Consider the following 23,583-nt stretch of genomic DNA (forward strand, 5'->3'; position numbering starts at 1 on the left):
TTTGCTAAAAAAATAATCACATTGCTATATCTCTTTTTCTCTCTCTTTGCATTTTGAAAAGACTTGCATGCACCAAATTCTGTGTCTATATCAATGAGCAGCTTCAGATGATACGTAGCTGAAACAAAATCAGAGTCTTTGTAACATTGGAGCGATAAAGTCTGGCATCGCCATTAATCTCTGGTGGCCAGATAGCAGAAGGCATCTGTTAATTTTTGTCAGGGCAGGACTCAGGTTGATTATCGCTTCAAGCTTGCAATCCACGCCTTTCAGCTTTAGGGAATTATCCTCATCCATAGAAAACAATACAAAAGAAGGACTTCATGACATACACTTTGAAGTGAAAGCCCAAGTGGGTCTTACCATTGAAACAAAAGGTATACTATGGTTTTCATCTAAATATGAACCCAAAACCCATTATCTTACAGTGACTTTGACAATCTTTTTCTCCATTTACGTGGCAACAGGCCATTCAAGTTTATCGCCGTAGTAATCTGGGTAACGAAACAGGCATCAATCAAATCTTTTCAATTGAGAGTCAAAGCTCATGCAGAAATCAGCGGCTTGAACACGTACAATGTACAGCTTTGGTAGTGAGATAGTTTTCAAGCCCATCCATACCCAACTCACGCCCCCATCCAGATTGCTTATAACCTTTTGGTGGTTCAATCAGTTGGGATTTCAGATAGTGGAATAGTAATAGTTTGAATATTGTACCAGCTGTTGAAACAGGAGAAGAAAAACTGACCTCCAAAGGGAACTTGGCTATTCAGCATTACGTATTGGTTGACCCATACAGTTCCTGCCTTAAGCTTTCGAGAAATACGGTGAACTTGTTGAATATCTACATTCTCTCGAACAAAATATCAACCAAGAAGGCTTATTCTATCGATTGATTAAGTCAAAATGGACCTCACCAGAGGAATGGATCCCAGATGCGAGGCCGTATTCTGTGGAGTTAGCAAGCTCTACGGCCTCCTCTTCCGTTTTAAACCGAAGTACAGCTGCAACTGGACCAAAAATTTCCTCCTTTGCAATTCGCATTGACGGTTTCACGTCAATAAAAACTGTAGGTTGGATGAAATACCCAAGGGATCCATGCCTTTCACCCCCAGTCGCCACCCGTGCACCTTCTTGCTTACCAATGCTGATGTATTCCATTATACGGTCAAACTGACATTGACACGAGGAAGAAATTCATCCATTTCGAAACCAGTATCATCAATGTGCTGGTTTAAGCTTGGAACATAGTTATGCATACATGTGATTCCTTACTTGTTTCTTGCTAACTTGAGGTCCTTGGAAAGTCTTCGAGTTGAGGGGATCTCCAACGTGATAAGCTTCAGTAGCTTTAACAAATAATTCAAGAAATTTGTCATAGATTGAATCTTGAACCACTTTTTGTTTCGGAAAGTATGATTTTATTTGAATGAGTCAAGAAATAGAGTCCATTCCAAGACAAAATTTGAAAATACTCAACAGATCCGGCTTCCTGCGGTGCATGTCTGACCCGCATTCTCGAAGACTCCAAAGGCAGCCCACCTTATATACGAGGAAAAATTTAAAAAAATCACCAAAACAATCATTATTAGTCCCAGTAGTAAAAACTTTGATGCGTATCAAAGCCCAGCAAATAGGAAGACGCTTAACTTGGCAGCTTCCTCGAGATCAGCTTTTTCAAAGATAATATTAGGCGATTTCCCACCCAGTTCTAACGACACCTGCGTTGTCAGACCCGGAGAACAGCAACTAGCGAGTCAAATTCTTGATTCAAGTCGAATCTTCTCGAAGTGAACTCACTTTTTTCAAATTGCTCTCTAAGCTCTTTTGACCGATTTGTCTACCAACAGCAGTTGATCCAGTAAAAGCTATCTTGTCAATATCAGGATGTGAAGATAGATAAGTTCCGGTCAAAGGACCTGTGCCGTTGACCAAGTTGAATACACCAGCGGGGTAACCGGCTTTGGGGAAGAGAGATGCTATCTTCAATGCTGATAATGGGGTTACCTCAGATGGCTTGAAGACAATTGTACAGCCTGAAGCAAGGGCCGGTGCAATTTTCCATGCCATCATCTGAGTATTGGTTGATGTCAGAGTCAGCGTGAGAGAAGAGTAAGCTTGTGGACAAAACTGACCATAATTGGATAATTCTGAGTCGTTTCGGTATGGAACGGAAGCATTGAAATGGTTTTTGTTAGACAAGATCATCTCTCAATGTTTCTTCAACACTTGAAATTGCTGATAAGAGACGCCATCTTACCCATGGCACTATCTGTGCACAGACTTGAGGGAGGGAGTAAAAAACAACATCAGGGTCTGTCTTTTAAGTTCCAGAAGCTGAGTGTACAGGGCCCTTACCTCCGATTGGTTCCTTACGAGTCACTGCGTACTTGCTCGGATCGTCGACTTCTATTGACGCTCCATGAATCTTATCAGCGGCACCTACAGCGTTTATATAAATCAAGTCAGTTTTCAAAGCCCATACTCCCAACCTTGAAGGTAAAATTATCAGCACAAACCAGCGTAATAACGTAGGCAGCCGATCGAATCATCAATATCGAACTTGCACCATTCAATGGGTTTTCCAGCATTGAGAGATTCAATCAAAGCCAGCTCGTCTTTGATTGATTCTATCTCATCAGCCAGCTTATGAAGCAATCTACCACGCTCAGCCCCTGTGACGTTAGTACCCCAAGTGCTTTCGAAACATTCTCGTGCGCTCTTAACAGCGTCTTGAACATCATCAGCCGTAGCCGTATCGACCTGATTGTGTTTAAATTGGTAATATTTTGCAATCCTTGATCAGTCTTTTCCATAAGAGAAATTTCAACTGTGTGCCCACGTTCCACTGACCGAAACTATGTGTTCCTCAGTAGCAGGGTTAATAGTCGAAAGCTTCTCTCCCCTCCCGTGAACAAACTTTCCGTTGATGAATAACAGGGTGTTCAAAGAAACCGTTTTATTGTTCACCGTGTGCAGCTCGTCAGATTCAGACATCTTTGCTATTTGAACGCGGTAGATCGATATGCAAGTACAAAAGTTCTGGCTGGTTCACGAAGGCTGCAGGATCAGGTAGAAGAGGGATGATCCAAATCAAGTCTTTGATGAGAGTAAGGTCTACAAAAGTCTTGACTCTTATCTACGTAGGTTGATTGGGTAAAACCTTGTGTATCATATTCTTCCCCACTTTACTTCTTATTGAAGGGTGAGTGGGGATAGGCAAGGTTGAAACCATTCACAGCAACTCACCTTGAAAATTGCATGTCAGTTGAAGGCACCTAATTTACGAAAGATTGACCAAAGCTGCCCGCAAAACTCAACTCTAGCAAATTGGCGGGGAATTTGGGCCAAGCTTTTCTGAATTGACTGTAAGACATCCAGCCAAGATTTCTCGTCATTCTACGGAAGCCTTGACGCGAGACCCGTCCCTCTACCTCGCAAACACTCGGGCACGCTTTCGAAGTCAAAAACTCAAAATTATTTCACTTCCGCACTGAACTCTATTGTCCTTGCGCTAGATTGGGCAAATGGACAGTAGAGGTACCGATCTCAAAAGGGCTTTTTCAAGTTTTTGACCTCTGCATTAAATCTGGCGACAACACAATGATCTCAAAATCTGCCAATAGATCTTGTAACCGCTGTGAGCCCATGCTCAACGTAAGAAAGCCGTGACGTCAACGTGTAGTGTCCGCCACACAAATTGGCGATTTTGTGTTTTGTTGTTTTTTCTTTGTTTGTGTTTTGTCTTTGTTTTTTGAAATTTGAATTTCTCACTTTGGGCTGGGCCATCTCATCAAAGTCAACACACCATGATTGTTTGGTAATTACCAGCATATTTGTCCATATTTTTCAAAATGCCTTTGTCTTGACTTCTTGGTCCTTGTTCAGAACCCCGATTGCAATGTTTTAATCCTAGAATGAGATGATTTAACACGGAAAAAGTGTGAATAAAATGAACAATTGTTGTACTCAGAAATGACTAAGGCCAAAAAGATACAAATTCAAATGATCATTCTACTCAGGATCTATCAGCATAAAAAAGTTGATAAACAAGACACATGCAAAATCATCATTTGGCTGGGGATCAATTATGACATAATAAGGTTGAATAAGATAAGGATAAGAAGGTCAATTAGATAAAACTTCAAATGTCATTAATTAAAATAAGAGGTTGAATAAGATAGACATTTGTTTCAACAATTCTCACAGTCAGAATCAAAAATATGAAGGTTGGATCACTGGGTGTTCAAGATCAGATTGAGAGAACTTGGCTGACACCACAGGAATCATTAAATGTGAACCACAATTGAGCAAAGTTGCAGTGACTAGGTCCACAACTTTCTTCAATCACAGGGTGTGTTTTCCCCAGGTGTGCCATAGGTTTGCTAGCTTGCCTTAAGTTGCCCTTGAGTTGTTCACTACATATGTAGTAACTGCAGTACCACATATGTAGTGAAACTCATGGTGATAAAAACCCACAAGAAGTTGTAAAAGACATCTTTTGTTTCCAGGAGACCCAAGTAGTTGATCAGTGTGATATGCAAACGCAAAAGCACTTTATCAAAGTCAAAAATGAATAAATAAAACAACAAGGCGGCTCAAGGGAAGCTAGCAAGCCCATAGCAAACCTATGGCAAACAAGATCTGCACTTGAAGAAAGTCGTGGACTTGGTCACCATAACTTTGCTCAATTGGGGCTCACACCTGATAATTCCCGTCTTGTGAGAATTATCAATGTTGAAAAACAGAAATTGAGACAGTTGTAATGGCTGAGCTGGGTTGATGGGAAGAGCAAGGTTGTTTAGCGCTTTGTAATAATACAAAAAAACTTTGTTTTATGATTGATTTGTGTGTAACAAAGGAAAAGCAGCTGAAGTTTCTATTTGAGTAGACTTATCAAAGTTCCCCCTGCCCAAGTAGTCAAGCAGCAGAATCTTTAGCCATTATTTGTTTTTGACCATTATGAGGGTCACAGACCTCATACAATTGCACATCCGGCCACACATAGCTTCCTTAAAATCTTGTGCATCTCATCCTGCCGGTTTCAGATTGTCACTGCAGGTAGATTCACTGCTTTGTTGATTCTTGGACACCATGTTTTTTGGGTTTTAAGCACACCTTCACTGCCTGAATATTTGGCTTGGAGACGGATGTCCGAGGAGTCCTCGGATGGCACCCCCAAGGAAAAGGGAACCCAAGGGATGATTCTGAGGCAAATTCTGGCCCTGGCCATTGCCTCAGAATGGATCCTTGGATGGCGCTTCACTCGGAGTCAAAATCCGAGGACTTGTCGGATTTTTTGCTCCAAGCCAAATATGCTGGCTGTGCTTGGGGGGTCCTGTATTGAATTGTTTGTTGCAGCTACAAGTTTTTTCAGCTCTTCTGAGTGAGTTTGATGAAGAAAATGTGTGCTGACAAATACACAAGGACATGTAGAAGTCATAAGAGAAGACCCCTTGTGTTACAAGCATCATTTTATGAGGTCTGTGACCCTCATAATGGATGATCAAGAAGAAAAAGCTTGAAAATCCTGCTGTTGTGATTCGCAAAGTAGAACTTTAGCCACAAGTCCCTCCCTCAACCACTCTGATATGGAATTTGAAATTCAGGAAAAAAAGACACCAAAAATTGGGTGGCAGACACCTTGTGTCATGGCTTCTGTATCATCCCCATCCTTTGCTTTGTTTGATTATTCCTCTCAACATGATGAGCTCAGATGATAATAGAAAAGGATTATGTACCCAACAGGAGGACAGACCTTTGTTCATGCACTTGTTTTGACTACCTTTCACAGCCTGTGGATCCTCAAACCAATCAAATAATTCATACACTACAAACAGCTACAAACATTATGGAATTTGAAAGAACCCAACCATATCATGTAAAGATGAATGAAATCATATGTGTGCAAGGATTACAAATCATGGCTTTAATCAAGAGAGAAATTTTGGGAAGCAGCTTTGGAAGATTTTTTGTCACTTTTGACGTCTCTGGAGTCTGAAAGTCTTGATGCAAGACATTGATCAAAGTTGGTACAATGGGTAAACCTGAGTACAGTCAAACCTGCACAAATGCATGAATTGAGGCTCCCAGATTTTGCTGTGCCTCGTGAGTATTTATTCAATTTGCAATAATGCATAGATTTATCCCTTATGACCAATATGCATATATATATGCAGTATGACCAGTTTTTTCAAGAAGGAAATTTGAGACAAGTTGAGAATGCATAGTTTTATGCATTATGACCAGCATTTTGATGGACCTTTTCCTTCATATACCCAACATGGCCAGCCCCAGGGATTTCTGCATTTTGCCCACCAACATCCAGTTTTTTTCTTGTAAACCCTATGCAATCATTTGAACATGGTGTAACCCCGGCCCTATTCAAAATGGCTGATTATGCATCTACATGGCTATGCATTTGTGCAGGTTTGACTGTATGTGTTTCAAGCCCACCCCACATAGAGTATTGGTTTTGAGGAATTTTCCCAGTTTTTTTTGCTTGTTTTGGTGGGTGAGTAGGGTTTAGGGGTGGTGCTAGAGTGTAAATTCTTTGGAGTTTATCTGCCGCTTGAGTCATATATAGATATTTATAGCATTTACATATATTGCATTAGTGCCTCACACATTGCTCTTGTGGACTGTTAGCTCTGTCTCAGTCTGGTCTCTCTTCAATTTGGATCTGTCAGAGCTTCCATCTGACAACATTTGATAATTCTTACACAATTTGAAGATGCAAAAAAGGGTTTTGAAGTTGCTTGCAAGAGTTTCCCACTATCAACAATTTGGAAGTATTTCTGCATGATTGACCCTCAGCGGTTGGCATATGAGTAAGTGGTCTCCCTATCTCTTTCCCAACTCTTTGTCACATTTTTCTTGTTTACCAATGAGCTTTTTCTTGAGCAGGCAATTGAGGCTATGTTGATCCTGATTCTTTGAAGATGGTATATAAGTACTTGTCACATTGTTGCATCCTAATAAATGCTGCAATGTGAAATGGTCTTATTTATGGGTTATCTTCTTTACCTTTAAATTTTTATTGCTCAATTATCAAGGTCTTGGTTCATGTAAGGATGTTTGAAAGAAAAATTGCTGAGCACAAAGCTCACCCTTAAGTCCTCAAGTATCACCCCCCACTGCTTGAATACCTCCTAGTGTAGGCCTATAGATAGGTGCTTATACCTGGTGCCTAGCTAAATACCTAGCCAAGTACTTAACGCCTGGGTCCGAAAATCAGGTCCCCTAAAAAATGAACTTATATTTCTTGTCTCCAAGTTGTACATCATGCTCCAAGATTCAACAAAGTATTGTCTTTCCACTGGTCTGGATGTCAGTCCCAAACCTTCAGATTGAGTGCCCCATCTTTGGCCCAAAAGGTGAAAGTTTGATTTTGCAGGGCTGGTGGGAAGGAAGTTTGGTGGGAAGGGATCTGGGTGGGAACCCGTTTACATCAACAAGCGGACCAGTGAGCGTAACCTATGAAACTTTTCCTAATGTGACAAATTAAAATTGAAGATTAGTGAGTCTTTCAACGGGTAATCCAGTGGCAAAAAGATTCTACAAAACATTTGTAAAGTCACAAAGGAGATAAAGTGACATGATTTTCAACCTATCTCTCGTCAATCTGGTATATCTGGCAACTTCCTCAGCCGGGCAGGGATCTTTGAGATATGGGCTCGGTTGAGCTTTGAGCGCCTGCTCTTCATCATGATCCCGCAATTTTGCTTGAGTTCGAGTTCGAAATTGTTCTCATGTGCTATTATTTACAAGGGAATATCGTTGGTCAAAGCGGCTTAAACTGATGGAATCCGATCAAGATTATTGAGAACTGTAGTTTTTGATAATGTATTTGATGATATGTCATGGTTTACCACTGAGTGAGAGTGAACTTCTGGAGTGACTCTGACCACCTTCATCGAGTATCGAGTATCGATCATCAAGCTATTGGTTGACTATCATCTCATTACCAGCAATCAGATTTCCCATTGGACATTTTACCGCAACTTCGAACCGTTCTTATCATCTGAAACAGTCTCGTCTCAATCGAATTGGTTAACCCGTATTTGGAACAGTTTCAACTAAACCCAAAGATGGATTCACTCGACTTGAATGTTCATTCTGCTATTCTCATCTCACTTGCACAGTCTTATGCGGTTTCCACACCAGAACCAGAGGAACCTACTCCAATCATTTCTAAGCTTCCTATCTTACCTTCTAATCTTCGTTCAAAGCTTCAACCTCATCTCAACGGCTCCCCCGCTCCTCTTTCGACCTCTACTTCATCAGCTGAGGCCTCTCTCAATGACGAAATCAAGGTTTCCAATTCACAGGCACATCATGTCATTGCATACGCAGCTTATGTATCTCAATCAGCTTCTAGTAATTTCAAACTTGGTACGATCGCTCTCGAAAGACTCACAGATTTGATCGGTGGTCTAGTCAACTGGTCTGTCGAGTTAAGTTTGAGTGCAGAACATGCCGCTGAATGGCCTCTTGTCGACGAGCTCACCTATCGTCTAGTAGTCGCCACTCTTGAAATTGGAGTATTGTATGACCCTGATCAGCAAAATAAGCTCTTGACCGCTCTTGGTGGTATGCTAGAAGGTACAATGCTAGGAATTCAATTCGGCTCACAAGCTCGAGTTATAACTCACTATCTACCTGTTCTCTCTGGATCGAGACGAGCTATTACCTCGACCCCATTTCCATTCACGCCAGAACAATTCCAAATTTTGTTTCAATCAATCTCAACATCACGCCTCATCTTTCCAGCAGAAGGTCTAACTTCGACCTTGACGGGCCTTTCTGATCCCCATTCCATCATGGGACGACAAGTAGATGGAATCACTGCTAGATATGAGTTGGTCGGCCGTCCCTTGAGTCCGAATATGGCGGTACAAGCTGGCTTAGAATTATGCCGTGTCGTGCTCCAACAATGTTTAATTTCACAAGATTGGCCTCCACCCGCTAGTAAATTTGAAGAAGAAGCAGTTAATTGCGGGTGGAACAAATTAACCCATTCGGCTAGTCAGCGCAAAGGCGAAGCATCTCAACTAAATATCTTAGACGAAGTAGGCAGTCGAGCTGCTTTGATGTTTCAAGAATATTGTGACCTTTATCGAGATAGTCCGGAGAATGACGAGTCAGACATTTGTTTGATGGAGATAGTTTGTGAAGCAATGAAGTTGGTCACGATTTGCTTCCTCGTTCGGGATAATGTCGATGCCAAAACGCTTGACCAAATCTTCCTATTGCATACAGAGGAAACGTTGATCATTCATCCTCTCATTCAAGCTACTGCCACGGACTCATTGATCATATTAGCTCGAAACTACCCTGATCTAGTCACTCGAATCAGTGACGCCCTACGTCTGTACATTGCTTCACCCTTACCTCCTCCGGACGATGTCCCAGACGAACATGATTTAGCACCTAGTTACGCAATCACCGCTGCTGCCCATGGTTTAGCTGTTTGTGTGGAACTGAATGACTCAAACGACTTTACCAAGGCAATCGCTCACGCGCTTCTCAATCACATCAATATTAGCGAGTCAGATATAGATTCCTCTGGGTCAAATCTCAATGCCAGTACAAATTCAATCGGTCGACAAGCGACGTACCTAGAGGCACAGAAGAAGCACAAGGCGGCATCCCCCGAAAGCCAGCAGCTCATCTCTATCAACTGCCTTCATGCTCTCGTGGCGTTGTTGAAGGAGATCGACCAAATCGAATTGACTTCTACTATCATATCTCTCCTCTTGCTCCGAATCAAGGGTGCTGCTCCTAATTTGGAAGCCGTTATTCTAGTAGGAGTTGCAGATTTGGCCCTTCACATCAATCAGCAAACTTTCAAGGAGTCGATCTCAACCTTTTCATCTATCAACAAAAACATATCTCTCGATGATACTGAAGTCGCCACAGACGCTGTCTTTCGGACAGGCATTTACAAAGCTCAAATTAAGCTCTCCAAGGCTCTCGTAGGCCGAGATGACCTTTGTGAGATTTACCTCGAGGAATTATTGACTCTATTTATTGAAAAGGGGCAACGTATCCAAACTACCCACGCCACTCTACCCACTTTTTCTCAATTGGTGAATCATCTGGGAGTTTTGATTCCAGCGATCGGCAACTTACTTCAATCAAAAAGCTCATACAATCCTCACCAAACCACATCGACCAAGACTTCTGAATTGTTCAGGAATTTTTGGTACATTTGTGTTTTATTTGGATTTCTTTCTTCGCCATCTTCCTCTCGAACTACGAGTGGGACTTCAGTGACACCTCCAGATTGGTTGATCGCAAGCTTACGTCAAATAGCTACAAAGTCACCTACATTGACTCATTTGACACCTATCGACTACGTCACTACTCAGCTGGATTACAATCCGATTTTGAAATTCCCTGAGCCGGCCACTGTGCTTTCACCATCAAAATTGGGTCGGAACCATCACCATGCGAATGCTCTTACCGCCAATCAATTAGCTGTTGAGCAAGAAAAGAAACAAGAGCTTGCTAATGTGATACCAAGTCATGCGGGACAAATCAAAGGTTTCACTTTTATTCAGACTATGTTCTTATTGACAGTGGCTAGACTGGAGATTTTCCGAGCTGAAGACTGTCGGGCATCTAATATGCTGGAGTACCTGAGGCACATTCATCCGGATGAAGTTGATGTCAACAATATTTTTGGATGTTTGGTCACAATTTCAGAGAAAGTAAGTTTTGGTTCACGGCTTCATCGCTCCTATACGCTTTCATGTGACTTAAAACATTGGCTTGGGGGTTTTTAGGTCCTATCTACATTCATTAGCTCTTTTCAGCAACAAGCCATCCGACATTCTGAAGTACCACATGTCTACCACCAGATTTCGGAGATTTTAAAGTTTACATGTCACCACTCGAGTAAGATCAGAGCGATTGCGCTACGATATTGTCAGGATCTCATTATTGCATTTCCCACTTTGTTGTGTAAATTCGAAACTGTTCGTGACATGTTGGAGATGTTAACCTTATTGCGATTATCTTGCGAAGGGGAATATGAAGATGAGGTGAGTCTTCTAAGATTAGCATCATTGTGTAATTATGAAGTGGCCAATGTATTGAACCATTTTTACCTTTTAGTATACGCCGGTTTATACTTTTCATTCAGCAAGCGCAAACTTGACGATCGAGCTCACAGATGATTATGCGGTACGACATGACACGTTGAATGATTTGAATAAAGCCATCATGTATTGGCTTTCGATAGTGATTGCCCGAGCGCCTCTTGAGATGCAGAGCATCTTTCAAAGATATTTAGATGCAGTTTCTTCTAATGATGCATTAAGATCGATTGGACAGGTGGAAATGGGAAAATCGGTAGCACTGGAGTTAGCCAAAACGCTTCCACCTACCTCAACCCTTTCACATTTCCCATCATGGGGTAATTGTAAAGCGGATTTAGCCAACGATCTTGCTAGATCTTTCTCAAGTCGAATGTTTTACAATGGTGAAGCTACACATCTGTCTTCTTTGCCTGAGGTAGAGTTTAAGTCTAGTCTTGCTGAAATCAAGAAGAATTTACATGAAATCAATGATCAAATCAATTCTGGATTGAAAAAGATGACGATTGAAGATTTGAGTAGTGTTCTTTATAAAGCTGGATCTCATGTTCTAGCCGATTCGAGACCTGATTTAGATTTACTTTTCCATATCGTTTCAATCCCGATCAAAGTTTTCAGTCCTTTATCAATCTCACTTGGACTTGAGCTTTGGACTTGGTTAATAGATGTTAAACCTGAGGTAGAAATCAAACTGATGACTGAAGTGATCAATATGTGGGCTTGGACCTTACGTAGACGCAAGGGACTCTTCTCTAGTGCTTGTGATTTGATCAATCCACTCAATCAATCGATCCAATTCACCCCAACTGATCGAGAAGAGATGAAACATCGACATAATACTGTTAAAAGGATGTTAAAACCACATCACATCCTTTTAGATTTTATTTTAAGTCGATTTCAAGCTGCAAGATATCGAAATCGAACCTTGGTTTTAATTACAATGAGACTTTTGAAAAATACGCTTTCGAATGTGAATCATTGGTCAACTCATCCACTTTCAAGAGAATTGCGGATCAGATTAATAATCTTTGGATTTAGTCTTTGTCAAGGTAGTAGAATGGAAGATAATGTTGAATTCAATTTAAGAGAAGTTTGTTATCTTGCTGGATTGGATTGGTTTAAATTAACACCTAGTTTTAATTTCGGTTCCAATCGATTACAACATGAATCTGAATTAAGATTGTTACAGGATCTATTGGCTATGGTGATAGTTGATAAACCTGTAAATGCTCATCATCTTAGTAGTCTTGATCCTGGTACTAAATTAAATCGATTACCAGGTTAATATGAAGTTTCTCATTTATGACTTTCGAAAAGGTTGTTTGTTGGATATTGAATATGGTTTTTTTTGGTTTGATGTAGGTCGAACTAGTGCTACGGTAGCTTCTTTACGTCATTCCGATCGAAATCATTTATTTCAACTTTTATTAGAGAATGAAATTATTCGATTAATGGCTTGGCAAAACCCATTAAGTGATGTGAAAAGAGGCAAAAATGTAGAACCTATAATTTCTAAAGCAACAGGAGAGGTAAAGCAAAATCTGAATTCATACGATTTTTTTCACTTTTATCTGTTTTCAAAGGGACAAAGCTGCTAAGTCATTTGATTTGATTTGGTTTTTCTTTATTATAGATTAGATGGAGACAAATTGTACAAACAGCTTGGTCAATCGATCCAGAATTGATGATTAGATTGATGGAAAGATTTAAGTATCCTTATATTGAATCAGAAGTCATTGCACTTGTGAAAAAGTTTCCAAGTCAAGCACGTAAAGTATCAGAAGCCTTGAGTTATTTTGTGGATGGATTTGATATGACTATTGCACCTAATTTACATGTAAGTGTTTTTTCAACTTTTTTTTCTTTTTCAAAGGATAAGATTTAATCGTTCCTTATGTTTTTTGGTGGGTCGGGGATGTATAGCATATATTGTATTGGAAAAAAACTCCAGTGGTGACTGCTCTTAGTTTTTTCTTACCTCAGTATGACAATGATCCAATCTTGTTACAATATGCTATGAGAGTTTTAGAAGAACATCCAGTAGAAGTGACATTCTTTTATATACCTCAAGTGGTACAAGCTTTAAGAACGGATGGATTAGGTTTGCGTTTTTTTCTCGATTTAGAAAGATATACTGTCAGAAGGAATTGATTTTGAGGGGTTTTTTGATTAGGGTATGTCGAACGATTTATATGTGAAACTGCTAGGGTTTCACAGTTGTTTTGTCATCAAATCATTTGGAATATGAAGGCTAATACACATAGAGGAGATGATGGAATCGAAGTAAGATTTTTGTTTTTACCCCTTTGTTTTCTTGACTCTTGGTCTTCTGTGATGGATCTTACTGAATTGATTATTGGTTTTTTTCGATATATATAGCCTGATCCATTGAAACCTGCATTAGATCGAATCATTGAAAAGATTGTAAATTCATTATCAGGTGAAGCAGAAGAGTTTTATAAAACTGAATTTTCATTTTTTGATGAGGTCACTGGGATTTCAAAAAGTTTAAGAGAATATTTAAAGAAAGATAAATCTGAGAAAAAGGTAAACAGATCATTCTCCTTTCTTAAAAGAATTGAAGTGATTTTGTTCTGATTGATGTTTTGGTGTTTGGGTTGTAAATCAGGCCAAGATTGCGGAAGAGTTGGCTAAGATTAAATTGGTTAAAGGGGTTTATTTGCCTAGTAACCCTGATGGCACTGTGGTTGATATTGATAGAGATTCGGGTAGACCACTTCAAAGTCATGCAAAGGTAAGTCAGAGTATCAAGAATATTGCTAGGTGAAGAATAATATTAACAGATGGATTTGTATGAATCGTGATTCTAGACACCATTTATGGCGACTTTCAAAGTTCATAGAGAAAAGAAGATCCATGTGGAGGATGAAAGTGATGAGATTACAGAGGGAACAGATGAAAAGAAAGGAGTCGATAGTTGGCAAGCTGCGATTTTCAAAGTGGGAGATGATTGTCGTCAAGATGTATTGGCTTTACAATTGATTGCGATTCATAAAACGATTTATGAGACGATGTGTTTGGATCTTCACCTTGTTCCTTATAGAGTGACAGCAACGGCCCCAGGTGTAAGAGACAAAGATTCCTTTTATTTTCTTTGGGGTTGGTATCGAAAGGTTTAATACTGACATCAGATTTGAATTTTCTCCAAAGTGTGGAGTGATTGATGTGATTCCAAATGCAACTTCCAGGGATGAGATGGGACGAGCAAAGATTAATGATTTACATTCATTTTATATTGGCAAATTCGGACCCAGTGAATCGGTTGAATATCAAAAAGCTCGAATGAATTTTATAAGATCAATGGCAGCCTATTCAGTGATGTGTTATATCATTCAAATCAAAGATCGACATAATGGGAACATCATGATAGATGGAGAAGGACATATTACTCATATCGATTTTGGATTTTTGTTTGATATTGGACCAGGAGGCATCAAATTTGAACCTAATTCGTTCAAGTTAACAGGAGAAATGATTGTTTTAATGGGAGGACAAAATTCAACTGGATTTAAATCGTTTCAAGAATTAGTGGTTAAAGCGTTTTTAATTGCAAGACCATTTGTGAAAGAGATTGTGATGTTAGTGAAATTGATGTCAGACAGTCAATTACCTTCATTTAAAGGTGAAGGAACGATGATTAGATTGATGGATAGGTTTAAACCTAATTTAAATGAAAGAGAAGCTTGTTTTCATATGCAAGGTGTGATTGGAAATGCTAAACAGAATGGACTTTCTTTATTATATGATGAGTAAGTGGTTTTCTTTGATCAGGACGATTGTTTTTTTGGGGGTTTGGGATTGATTTGAATGAGTTGATATTTTTTTTTGGTTTAGGTTTCAATGGATGACTAATGAGATTCCTTATACTCATAGAGATTGGATTGCTAGTGCAAAGTAGACTATTGATAGATTTTGAGGTTTTTCTTGTTTAAAAGGGTACAAGGTAGGAATATTAAGTCGATTGATTGATGGGATTTCTTATCTTTTCCTCTTTTCACTTTCACTTACTTTTGATCAATCTTTTTTTTGCTTTTAAGACTCTCTTTAATCAATTTTGTCAGTTTTATTTTTGAGAAATGCATTGATTGTTTATTTGTTTCAAAGAAACAATTTGTTTTAAAGATTTGTTTTATTTACATACATATTACTAATTGGGGTGAGTCAGAGTGTGGATTGGTTGATGGATGGTTTTGGACATATGACGAATTGGTTGAAAAGTGGTAAATTAAATTGGTACACAGTGGCGAAAGTCACCTCTCGACTACACTTTACTGCACATGTTCGAAATTTTGGCCGATTTTTAATGAATCGAAACGAAATCCATGCGCTGTGAAACCACGTACACTGAGCAGAAGTTTATATCTTGAGCAGAGTAGACTGTGGTGCGGGCATTCACAGTGGTTTCATTGTGCGGAATGCGTGCTGTTGTGTGTGAGTCGGCCGGGCGATGGTGATGGACCACGGAGTAACGACGAAGCCACGATACAGGAGATGAAGAGAGTGAAAATTAAAAAAATAAAAAATTAAATGATTAAATTGAAATTGAAATTTAGTTTAAATAAGGTTTCTTGACCGACTTGAAGATTTAATAAAATTTAATAACCATCATTCTGACTGCTGTTTACCGATTTCTCATTCTCATCATTCTCATCCTCAACTTGACTTCATTTCTCAATAGTTCCTTAAACCAACAATCAAACCAACTCATAATATGTTAGATTCGATTTGGTTATCAAGTTCATCATTATTATCAAATCAATCTTCATCAACTTCTTCTTCTTCATATCTTCAAGATCTAATCACTCCCAATCAAATCAAATTTCCAATTTATCATTTTCATCGTGAAGAAGTCATCCCGGGAATAGGTGATAATGTCTTATCATTCACAGTCCCATTAATCACTTATTGGGTAGTCTCAATCTTTTTTACTTTAATCGATTATCTTCAATTACCTTTCATTGAAAAGTATAGATTACATGAGCCAATTGAAGTTAGTTCTAGAAATCGAGTGACTCCTACTGAAGTCATTAAAGCTGTTCTTATTCAACAATTCATTCAAACGGCTTTAGCTATCTTGGTCTTAGATGAAACTGGATCTATCTTGAATCGTGACTATTTATCAGAAATGAAACCTTATGCTTTACCAGTAGCTACTTTGATTCGGATCATTCTGACTCCTAATCATGCTAAATGGGTCTTGACTCATTATGGTCGTGATATCACCCAATGGGCTTATTGGTGGGGTGTTCCTATCATTCAATATCTTTGGGCATCGTAAGTTTTATTTACAAGTTTTACTTTTTCTTCTTCATAATCACTTGAATTGATTTTGTTTACCTTTCTTCTTTGTAGATTCATTATGGACACTTGGCAATACTTTTGGCATCGAGCTTTCCATATCAACCAATTCTTATACAAACACATTCATTCAGTTCACCATCGATTATATTGTCCTTACTCATTTGGTGCACTTTATAATCATCCATTAGAAGGTTTTATTTTAGATACACTTGGTGCTTTGGTGGCTCATGCTGGTTCTGGAATGTCAATTAGACAAGCTACTGTTTTGTTTGGATTAAGTACTGCTAAAACTGTGGATGATCATTGTGGTTTGGCTTTACCTTGGGATCCTTTTCAACATCTCTTTGGTGAGTTTGCCTTCTTTTCCTATACTTGCTTTCTCTTCGTCTCTAAATCATTCTTCTGACTTTCTTTTCTTTTGTTTCTCGTGATAGGTAACAATGCAGATTATCATGATATTCATCATCAACAATTCGGAATCAAGAAAAACTTCTCACAACCTTATTTTGTTCATTGGGATGTTTTACTGGGTACCAGAATGACACGTAAAGAAGTTGAAGATCGATTTGGAAAGAAATCATCTTCATCTTCTTCAAGAGTTACATCGGTAGAAGTTCATACTGATGAACGTGATGATCATATGATTACTACTACTTCTTCGTCTCCTGCTTCTGATCTATTTGAATTTAAAGATGAATGAAACTTATCTTATGTTTACAAATGTTTTTAAAAAAAAGAAGTCTTTGTTATTCTCTATGGAATTGTCTTTTTTTTTTGTTTACAATGAGCTTTTTTAGTTTTTTGAATTTCTTTATTAGCATCATTTTTTTTTGTTTGATTGGCAGCGTATTTTCTTCTTTAGTTTTTTTTTATTTCGTTTGATTTGCTTTTTTTTGTATTATCTTATTTTCTTTTGATTTTGATTTTGCCTTTTTGCTCGTTATTGATAATTATATATTTTTCTTATGAACTTATCTTTTGTTTTTGTTTTTTTTGTTTTAAATCTACATGATGCAAAAAAAATGAATTCTCATACTATTGATTGTCCAAAAGTTGACTTTGAACGTTTTTTGTTTTTTTCTCGAAGAAGAAGACCCAAAAATAAGCAAACTCTCTCTGTTTTTTTTCTTTTGCTTCCTTTATTAGTATCTTTGTTTGTTTGTTTTGTAATTGACATGCAAGAACACAAATGGTTTGACTTTTTTCCTACACATTTTTTTTAACAATTTTGTTGTAAATTTATAGCGTGTTTCTTACGAAAATCAGTATTGAGTGATGATCAGATTCAATTAATGAAAAACAAAAACCTAAGAAGTGAGGTCTTGAATCATCCCTTCGAGCTGACTGATATCAGATCAAATTGGTATGTTACCTCCTATTCAAAACGCTTGGTGAGTTTTATTAGAATATATGTTTATCTTCGACTTGGTGTAGCCAATTTGAGGGATATAGGGGTCTAACAAGGAATGTTAACGGCTCAGGAGGCACTATAAGCAATGCATTTTTTTGAAAAAGGAATGTTAAAGTATCAGTTCAATGTGCACGTCAGTCAGAGATGTTTATGTGAGCTCTATCAGTTTGATTTGGTGATTTGAGACTAGTTCCTTAGTTTATCGATCTCATCGGCGCGACCTCCTCCGTGAGCATAATCAGCGGAGGTTGGCCATGTTTCCCCTCAATGTTGCAAAAAAAGATATTGGACCGATATCATGATTAGACCGTAGTGTACATAGCAGAGTCCTCCTTGGCATCAAACGCGCTCCGGGGGACGTCTCGGCGGTTGGTCAGGGTTGTGTTAAGGTAGATTGCAAAGTAAAATTCAACCAAGGTTTGGATATCATGTTTGATGTCCAAAAGAGCCGCAAGGGTGTATGAGAACTCTATACGTGACACCACTTCAATCATGCATTTTATACATTTGACACAGAGTTCCATCACCACGGTAGGAGAGCTCGCGTTATGAACATGTTGTAAAATATGCGCCTCCAAAACTTAGATTCAGCTGGAACTAATCAATCACCACAACAAAACTTTCTGGAAAGTTGAGCGTAAGAAAAGAATTACTCATAGAGAGAGATTAAAGATTATTTTTTAAAAGCCACAAGGACAGTTGAATTTCAGAAAAAAGATGAATTCACCATGAATTCAGATCAATATTACAAGGCTTTGTCAATAAAAGTAAAGATTGAAAACGAAAAGATAGAAAAACAGTAAAAGGAAAAAGAAATGCAGATAGAATATAAAGCTTCATGATTGGTCCAAACTGATAAAAAAAGATAAACATACATATTGAGAGACGATACACAAAGAGACAATGAAAGTCCAAGAGTGAAACAAAGGCAAGACGAAGTGAGTGGAATCCCGTGATACCTAAAAGAGGAAGAGAAACCCGAAGAAATCCAGAATCAAGAGAATAGAGGCAAAAAGAAGAGGCAGAGATGTGAAGACGACCAGTAAGATAAAGCTACATAACATTAACATCCCAAGTGATCAAATTGATGATGAATAAAAAGGTCCAAGAGAGCAAATAGGTTGCAAGACTCAAACGTATTCAAAGGTTTAGACATTGTAAGAAAGATCGAATAAAGTTGCCTGCTGGTGGCCCTTGAGGTTTCAGATTTGAATATTATTGAAATCTGCGATGATTGGGGCGGAAATGGAATCGATTGAGACTTTGATCCGGCGAGTCGGGCCAGCCTTTTGGACCGCAAAACCCTTGGACGGAATTCTCTGAGGTGGAGTGGAATACATCGCATGAACAGCCTCCAATGAGGGTAAGGGGGAGCCAGGTAGGCCAAAGTAGTGACCACGGAAGCTGGAGAAGGAGCTTGGTGAGAGTAGTGGGCCTTCGCCCGAAGCAGGTGACCAGCCCGGGGAAGCAAGGGCAGGTGGTGATCCTCCAGGATGTAAACTTGCCGCGGCTGGATCCAAAGCTTTGCCCCACTTATTGTCGGGGGACCAGGGGCTACCCAAGGCACTGATGGCGTCAGGAGAGGCAGTGATAGTGGTGGCGAGAGGGACACTGGAATTTGCAGGAGCGAGCTTTGTGGTTTCTTCGTCAAAGTCTAGGGTTCCAAGCCATCCCGCTCGACGTTCAGGCCGACAGGGAGCCTCGCCACAGCATATGAAATCCCAACCATCCTCATTCTCCATCTCTTCATCTTCACCATTGAGGTGAAAGAATTGGGTGATTGGCCCCGTCACTGAGCGTGCAATACCACGACGATGACGCACGTCGTTTTGAATCTTGACCAGTCCGCTACAACTTCGACTGGCGCTGATACCAGTTGTATTAGGGGGTGATCCACTCATTGTCCAGTCAACGGAGTGGTTTCCCGGAAGTGATGGTCGAAGAACCTGCCATAGTTAAAATCATGTTTTGTCTCAACGAGATATCAACGCAAATTAACGTAGGTACTTACGGTTGATGAAATCTTTTGACAAAGCATTCCTGCTACGCTATCCGCGCCAAATGATTTACGGGCCACAAGGGTTGAGATAGTTGAAAGCGTAGGAGACTTGGGTCCAGGTTCAATCTCCGTACCAGGAGTGATTGGGGAGGTTGGAGACGATGCGGAGGAGCCTGCACTTGAAGGAGTTATACTTGAAGGAGTTCGGACAGCTGGGAATCGGAAAGCGCGGGCGGGATCCATCTCGAGTTCTGAGTGTGAATTGAGTGAGGATTAAGGTGAGCTTTGTTTTACAATTAAATGAATGTGTTGGCGAAGTGAGGTGATAGAAATTAAGAGTTTAAGATTCAAAAGAATGCAGAAAAAGAGTGTATGATTGAGGAATAAAGATAAAGTAAGCTTAGAATATGATTAGAATGAAGAGATAGGAAAAGTTTGATGTCTTACGTGTTGAGTTGTTTATATCGTGTGTTGGTATTGGAGGGCGAGGTTGATGATATCTGGGATTTCCAAGAGGGCGTGTTATACGTTTGTTATTGATAGTTGGCTGATGGACTGAGTAGGACTTTTCAAGAAAAGTGGCAAGAAAATTGAAGAAAAGGTGATAAATCGTGATGTAAACGTGCTGATAAGTTGAGAGGGAAATAATGCAAGATTATGATGAAGGCTTGATGGGTTAACAAATGTGTTATTTCGGAATTTTGATCAGATTTCAGGCTCAGTTCGAATCCTAACAGGAAACAGGAACCATCAAGGCATGTCTGAATTGCAAATGGCATGTTGGGTTCAAGATATATGGCATTGACAGTCAATATTCCCTTACCAATCGTCGATTTTGACTGACCTCCCATCTCAAGGTCAGGTCTTGCCATCTCAAACTCAATTCCACTTGTGCCCATTTCTTGGGAGTAAGGATTAACGGGGGATGAAAATGCCCTTCATTGTGAGGCTTTGTTTCAACGGTTGTTCAACTTATTATGGCTGCGTGTTGTGTAGGTCAAAGTCAACTTCAACACACATCAAAGGATGTGAGTTTGATAGTAAGTTGGCTTTTGTATCCTGTCCATTTCCTTTTGATGTATTGTTTTTGTTTATTAGAGTCAAATAGCATCTGTTTATGGTATCTCAGAATCTATCACTGTTGCTGCTCATGTATAGCTGAAGAGATTAAACTTTCAAGGGGATCTATGTCGACCAAATCAGGGTGTTGAGAAAGATGGTCCCTTCCTCTTTCATCTTTTTGCGGTGTGGGCAGTTGGATTTCAAAAAAACACAATGTCATTTTCAATCTTGTAGATAGTTTTCTAAGCTCTTTGGCCCGAAGCACTCTCAGTAGGTAGCATGGAGAAGAAGGGTGGGGAAACAGATGTGTTTCATAGTCTGTAGTCCAAGAAACGTAGTGGACAGCAAAACTTAAAGACCACTTCAATTTCCATTGCCACGGAGTTCATTTATTTATCCTGTGAGCTCGATCAAGGATCATCATCACAAGAACTCAACCGCACATGTGCCAGGGACAACCGAGTAAACATTGGGAAAGACTTTGAAGGTACTCAATTTTACAACCAACATTTCCTATCCAATCCAACACTTTGCGCAATCTAGAACCCTCCAGGCTTCTTTCTACGGCAGCCTTTTCCCAGACGGGTCTCGCCCTGGGAGAGGTTTTGACCACACTCTGCAAACTGAGACCTTTGCCCATATCGAATTTCTTTGCTCGCCTCCCCTGGCTAGGCAAGGGAAGAACACATCCTACAACCGGAGAAAGCAATCAATCGAATGGAGATGACCTTCCCACTGACCCAAACCAAAAATTTATTGACAACCATACTTACTCAGCAGGCTGGAAAGCTGTGTTGAACAAATGGCAGACTTCCACTCAACACAAATATGTTGCAATTTGCTGTATAACAATAACCACCATTGGAATTGAGTCTCTGAATCTCATTGGCTTTGACTCCCTCTTGAAAAGGTTGTCTCTGAGTATATGTTGTGTAGCTTGAAACCAAGCCAATTGGAACCATTCTCTCAGTAAACTCCATGTAAAACTTTGGCATTTAATATAATCAGTCAGAATTCCAACTTGGCATAAACTTGGACTTTATCCTTTGCCTTGATAGGCTTGGTGGTCACGTGGTGGGCATGGCGTGAAAGGCGTGCCTGGGGCGCACTCCCTGGGCGCGCCCGCTGAGGCTGGATTTGGGGGTGGCGCGCCCTGGTTATATAACTAGGCAAATGGGCCAGGTAAAGCAAGGTGGCTTCCTAAAAATTGCCTCAATATTGCCCAATCAACTCCATCTGAAGTTCAAATGCTTTGAAATTTACACCCACACATCATCAAGATATGCTTATAGTCAACAAGAAAAACACTTCCAACTGGGTTCTACCAACTTCTGCGTTTGGAAAGCATTGGACTGGATTCTACAATGTCAACACAGGTTTGATGTATCTGATTCTTCCCCTGAAGATGAGGATTGGAACAAGGATAAAAAGTTTTGTGATTAACCTTGTATCTACATACAGCATAGGGTTTTGATACTGACATTCAAAGTAAAACACTACAAATACCCATGAAACTTGAAAGGCTTGTGCCTCTATATTTATCTTTTTTGGGAAAAAAAGAATTTTTTATCTTAAAGGCGCACCTCCACGCCCCCACTAAGGGTGCGCCCATCACAAATCAAAAAGGAGCGCCCTGACACTCCTCAAATCAAAAACCCACGCCCCCCACGTGAGTTGGTGGCAATGAAGGTTTGCAGTGTAAAAGCATCAAAGATACAAGGCTGCAACTATACTATACTATACCTACTATATTATACTTGCTTATACTTGGTATAGCATAGTCCAACTATACTTACTTGAACTATACTTGGTATAGTACACCCACTTCGGTAACGCATATGTAACATATGCGACCGAATATGTACCACCAAAAAAACATACTGAATTTCGGTTGTATATATGACCCGGAAAACCGATTCGGTAAACCAAAGTACAACAAAAGTCGGATACATATTTTTCCATATATATCTAAAAATCATCGATATTCTCCAAAACGACTTTTCGTCGTTTTTTTTATGAATCTTCAACAGATATCTTTTCAATATCTTTCATCTCAAAGTACCGATTCGTCTTTTTTTGTACTTCACCGAAAAAAATCAAAGTTTTTTCTTTCTTTTTCTCTCATCACAAACAACTTCAACGATTCAACACCTCAAGTTCAAAAAATCCAATCACAAATCTGGTCAACTCATCTTTATCTTCCCTTTCATCAAAGCTCAAAGTCGACTTCAAGCTGTCCTTCAAGCCACTTTCAACTTAAAAATCTTCTCTCGATTGTTATTCAATTAGTTATTTGATTGATTTATTACGTTTTCCTTTTCAACATCGACATGCCGGCGTCAACCAATGTGTCACAATCGGTTGAAGACAGTCCAATTGTTTCAACACCATCATCCAAGTGTGAATGGACTAGCGATCAAGAATCCAAAATGATTGAACATCTTATAAAAACTCATAGGAATAATAAAAGCAACAAAGGCTTTTCTAAAGCGACTTGGGCATTAATTGCAACTGAATTGAAGGGGACTGAAGGCGCGACTAAAAAAAAGACTGGTGAGATGGTACATGGTCATTATAATGTGGTCAGTCTTTTGCTTTTGTCTCTTTCTTTCTACTGTATGCTAATTGTCTTTTCATTTCAAATCAAGCTTAACAAACGATACAAAGATGCGAGCGATTTGTTGAAG

At 39.4% G+C, this 23,583-nt stretch overlaps 4 protein-coding genes across 4 annotated transcripts; 2 read left to right on the forward strand and 2 right to left on the reverse strand.

Annotated features, from left to right (window-relative positions):
* Positions 1-243: 243 nt before the first annotated feature.
* On the reverse strand, positions 244-3,074 carry MELLADRAFT_42404 (uncharacterized protein; the record flags this gene model as incomplete). The annotated part of the gene is made up of 13 exons (XM_007406968.1): positions 244-494; positions 577-654; positions 749-844; positions 918-1,173; positions 1,276-1,397; positions 1,481-1,542; positions 1,651-1,721; positions 1,801-2,073; positions 2,136-2,150; positions 2,261-2,283; positions 2,359-2,442; positions 2,520-2,763; positions 2,854-3,074. 13 exons carry the CDS (start codon positions 2,995-2,997, stop codon positions 454-456), a joined length of 1,509 nt encoding a protein of 502 aa, XP_007407030.1.
* A 5,980-nt stretch (positions 3,075-9,054) lies between these two features.
* Positions 9,055-15,223, forward strand: MELLADRAFT_42408 (uncharacterized protein; the record flags this gene model as incomplete). The annotated part of the gene is made up of 13 exons (XM_007406705.1): positions 9,055-10,415; positions 10,491-10,715; positions 10,791-11,048; positions 11,122-12,382; positions 12,465-12,631; positions 12,736-12,939; positions 13,026-13,203; positions 13,276-13,385; positions 13,482-13,649; positions 13,732-13,857; positions 13,934-14,188; positions 14,274-14,872; positions 14,958-15,223. The coding sequence occupies 13 exons, from the start codon at positions 9,093-9,095 to the stop codon at positions 15,019-15,021; spliced, it is 4,938 nt and encodes a 1,645-aa protein (XP_007406767.1).
* Positions 15,224-15,748: 525 nt separating this feature from the next.
* MELLADRAFT_77012 (uncharacterized protein) lies at positions 15,749-17,491 on the forward strand (the record flags this gene model as incomplete). The annotated part of the gene is made up of 3 exons (XM_007406706.1): positions 15,749-16,397; positions 16,476-16,771; positions 16,859-17,491. The coding sequence occupies 3 exons, from the start codon at positions 15,835-15,837 to the stop codon at positions 17,122-17,124; spliced, it is 1,125 nt and encodes a 374-aa protein (XP_007406768.1).
* Positions 17,492-19,037: 1,546 nt separating this feature from the next.
* Positions 19,038-20,077, reverse strand: MELLADRAFT_60803 (uncharacterized protein; the record flags this gene model as incomplete). The annotated part of the gene is made up of 2 exons (XM_007406967.1): positions 19,038-19,781; positions 19,847-20,077. The coding sequence occupies 2 exons, from the start codon at positions 20,075-20,077 to the stop codon at positions 19,038-19,040; spliced, it is 975 nt and encodes a 324-aa protein (XP_007407029.1).
* Between the last annotated feature and the right edge of the window lie 3,506 nt (positions 20,078-23,583).

Source organism: Melampsora larici-populina, assembly GCF_000204055.1.
Source record: "Melampsora larici-populina 98AG31 unplaced genomic scaffold MELLAscaffold_7, whole genome shotgun sequence".
NCBI lineage: Eukaryota > Fungi > Basidiomycota > Pucciniomycetes > Pucciniales > Melampsoraceae > Melampsora > Melampsora laricis-populina.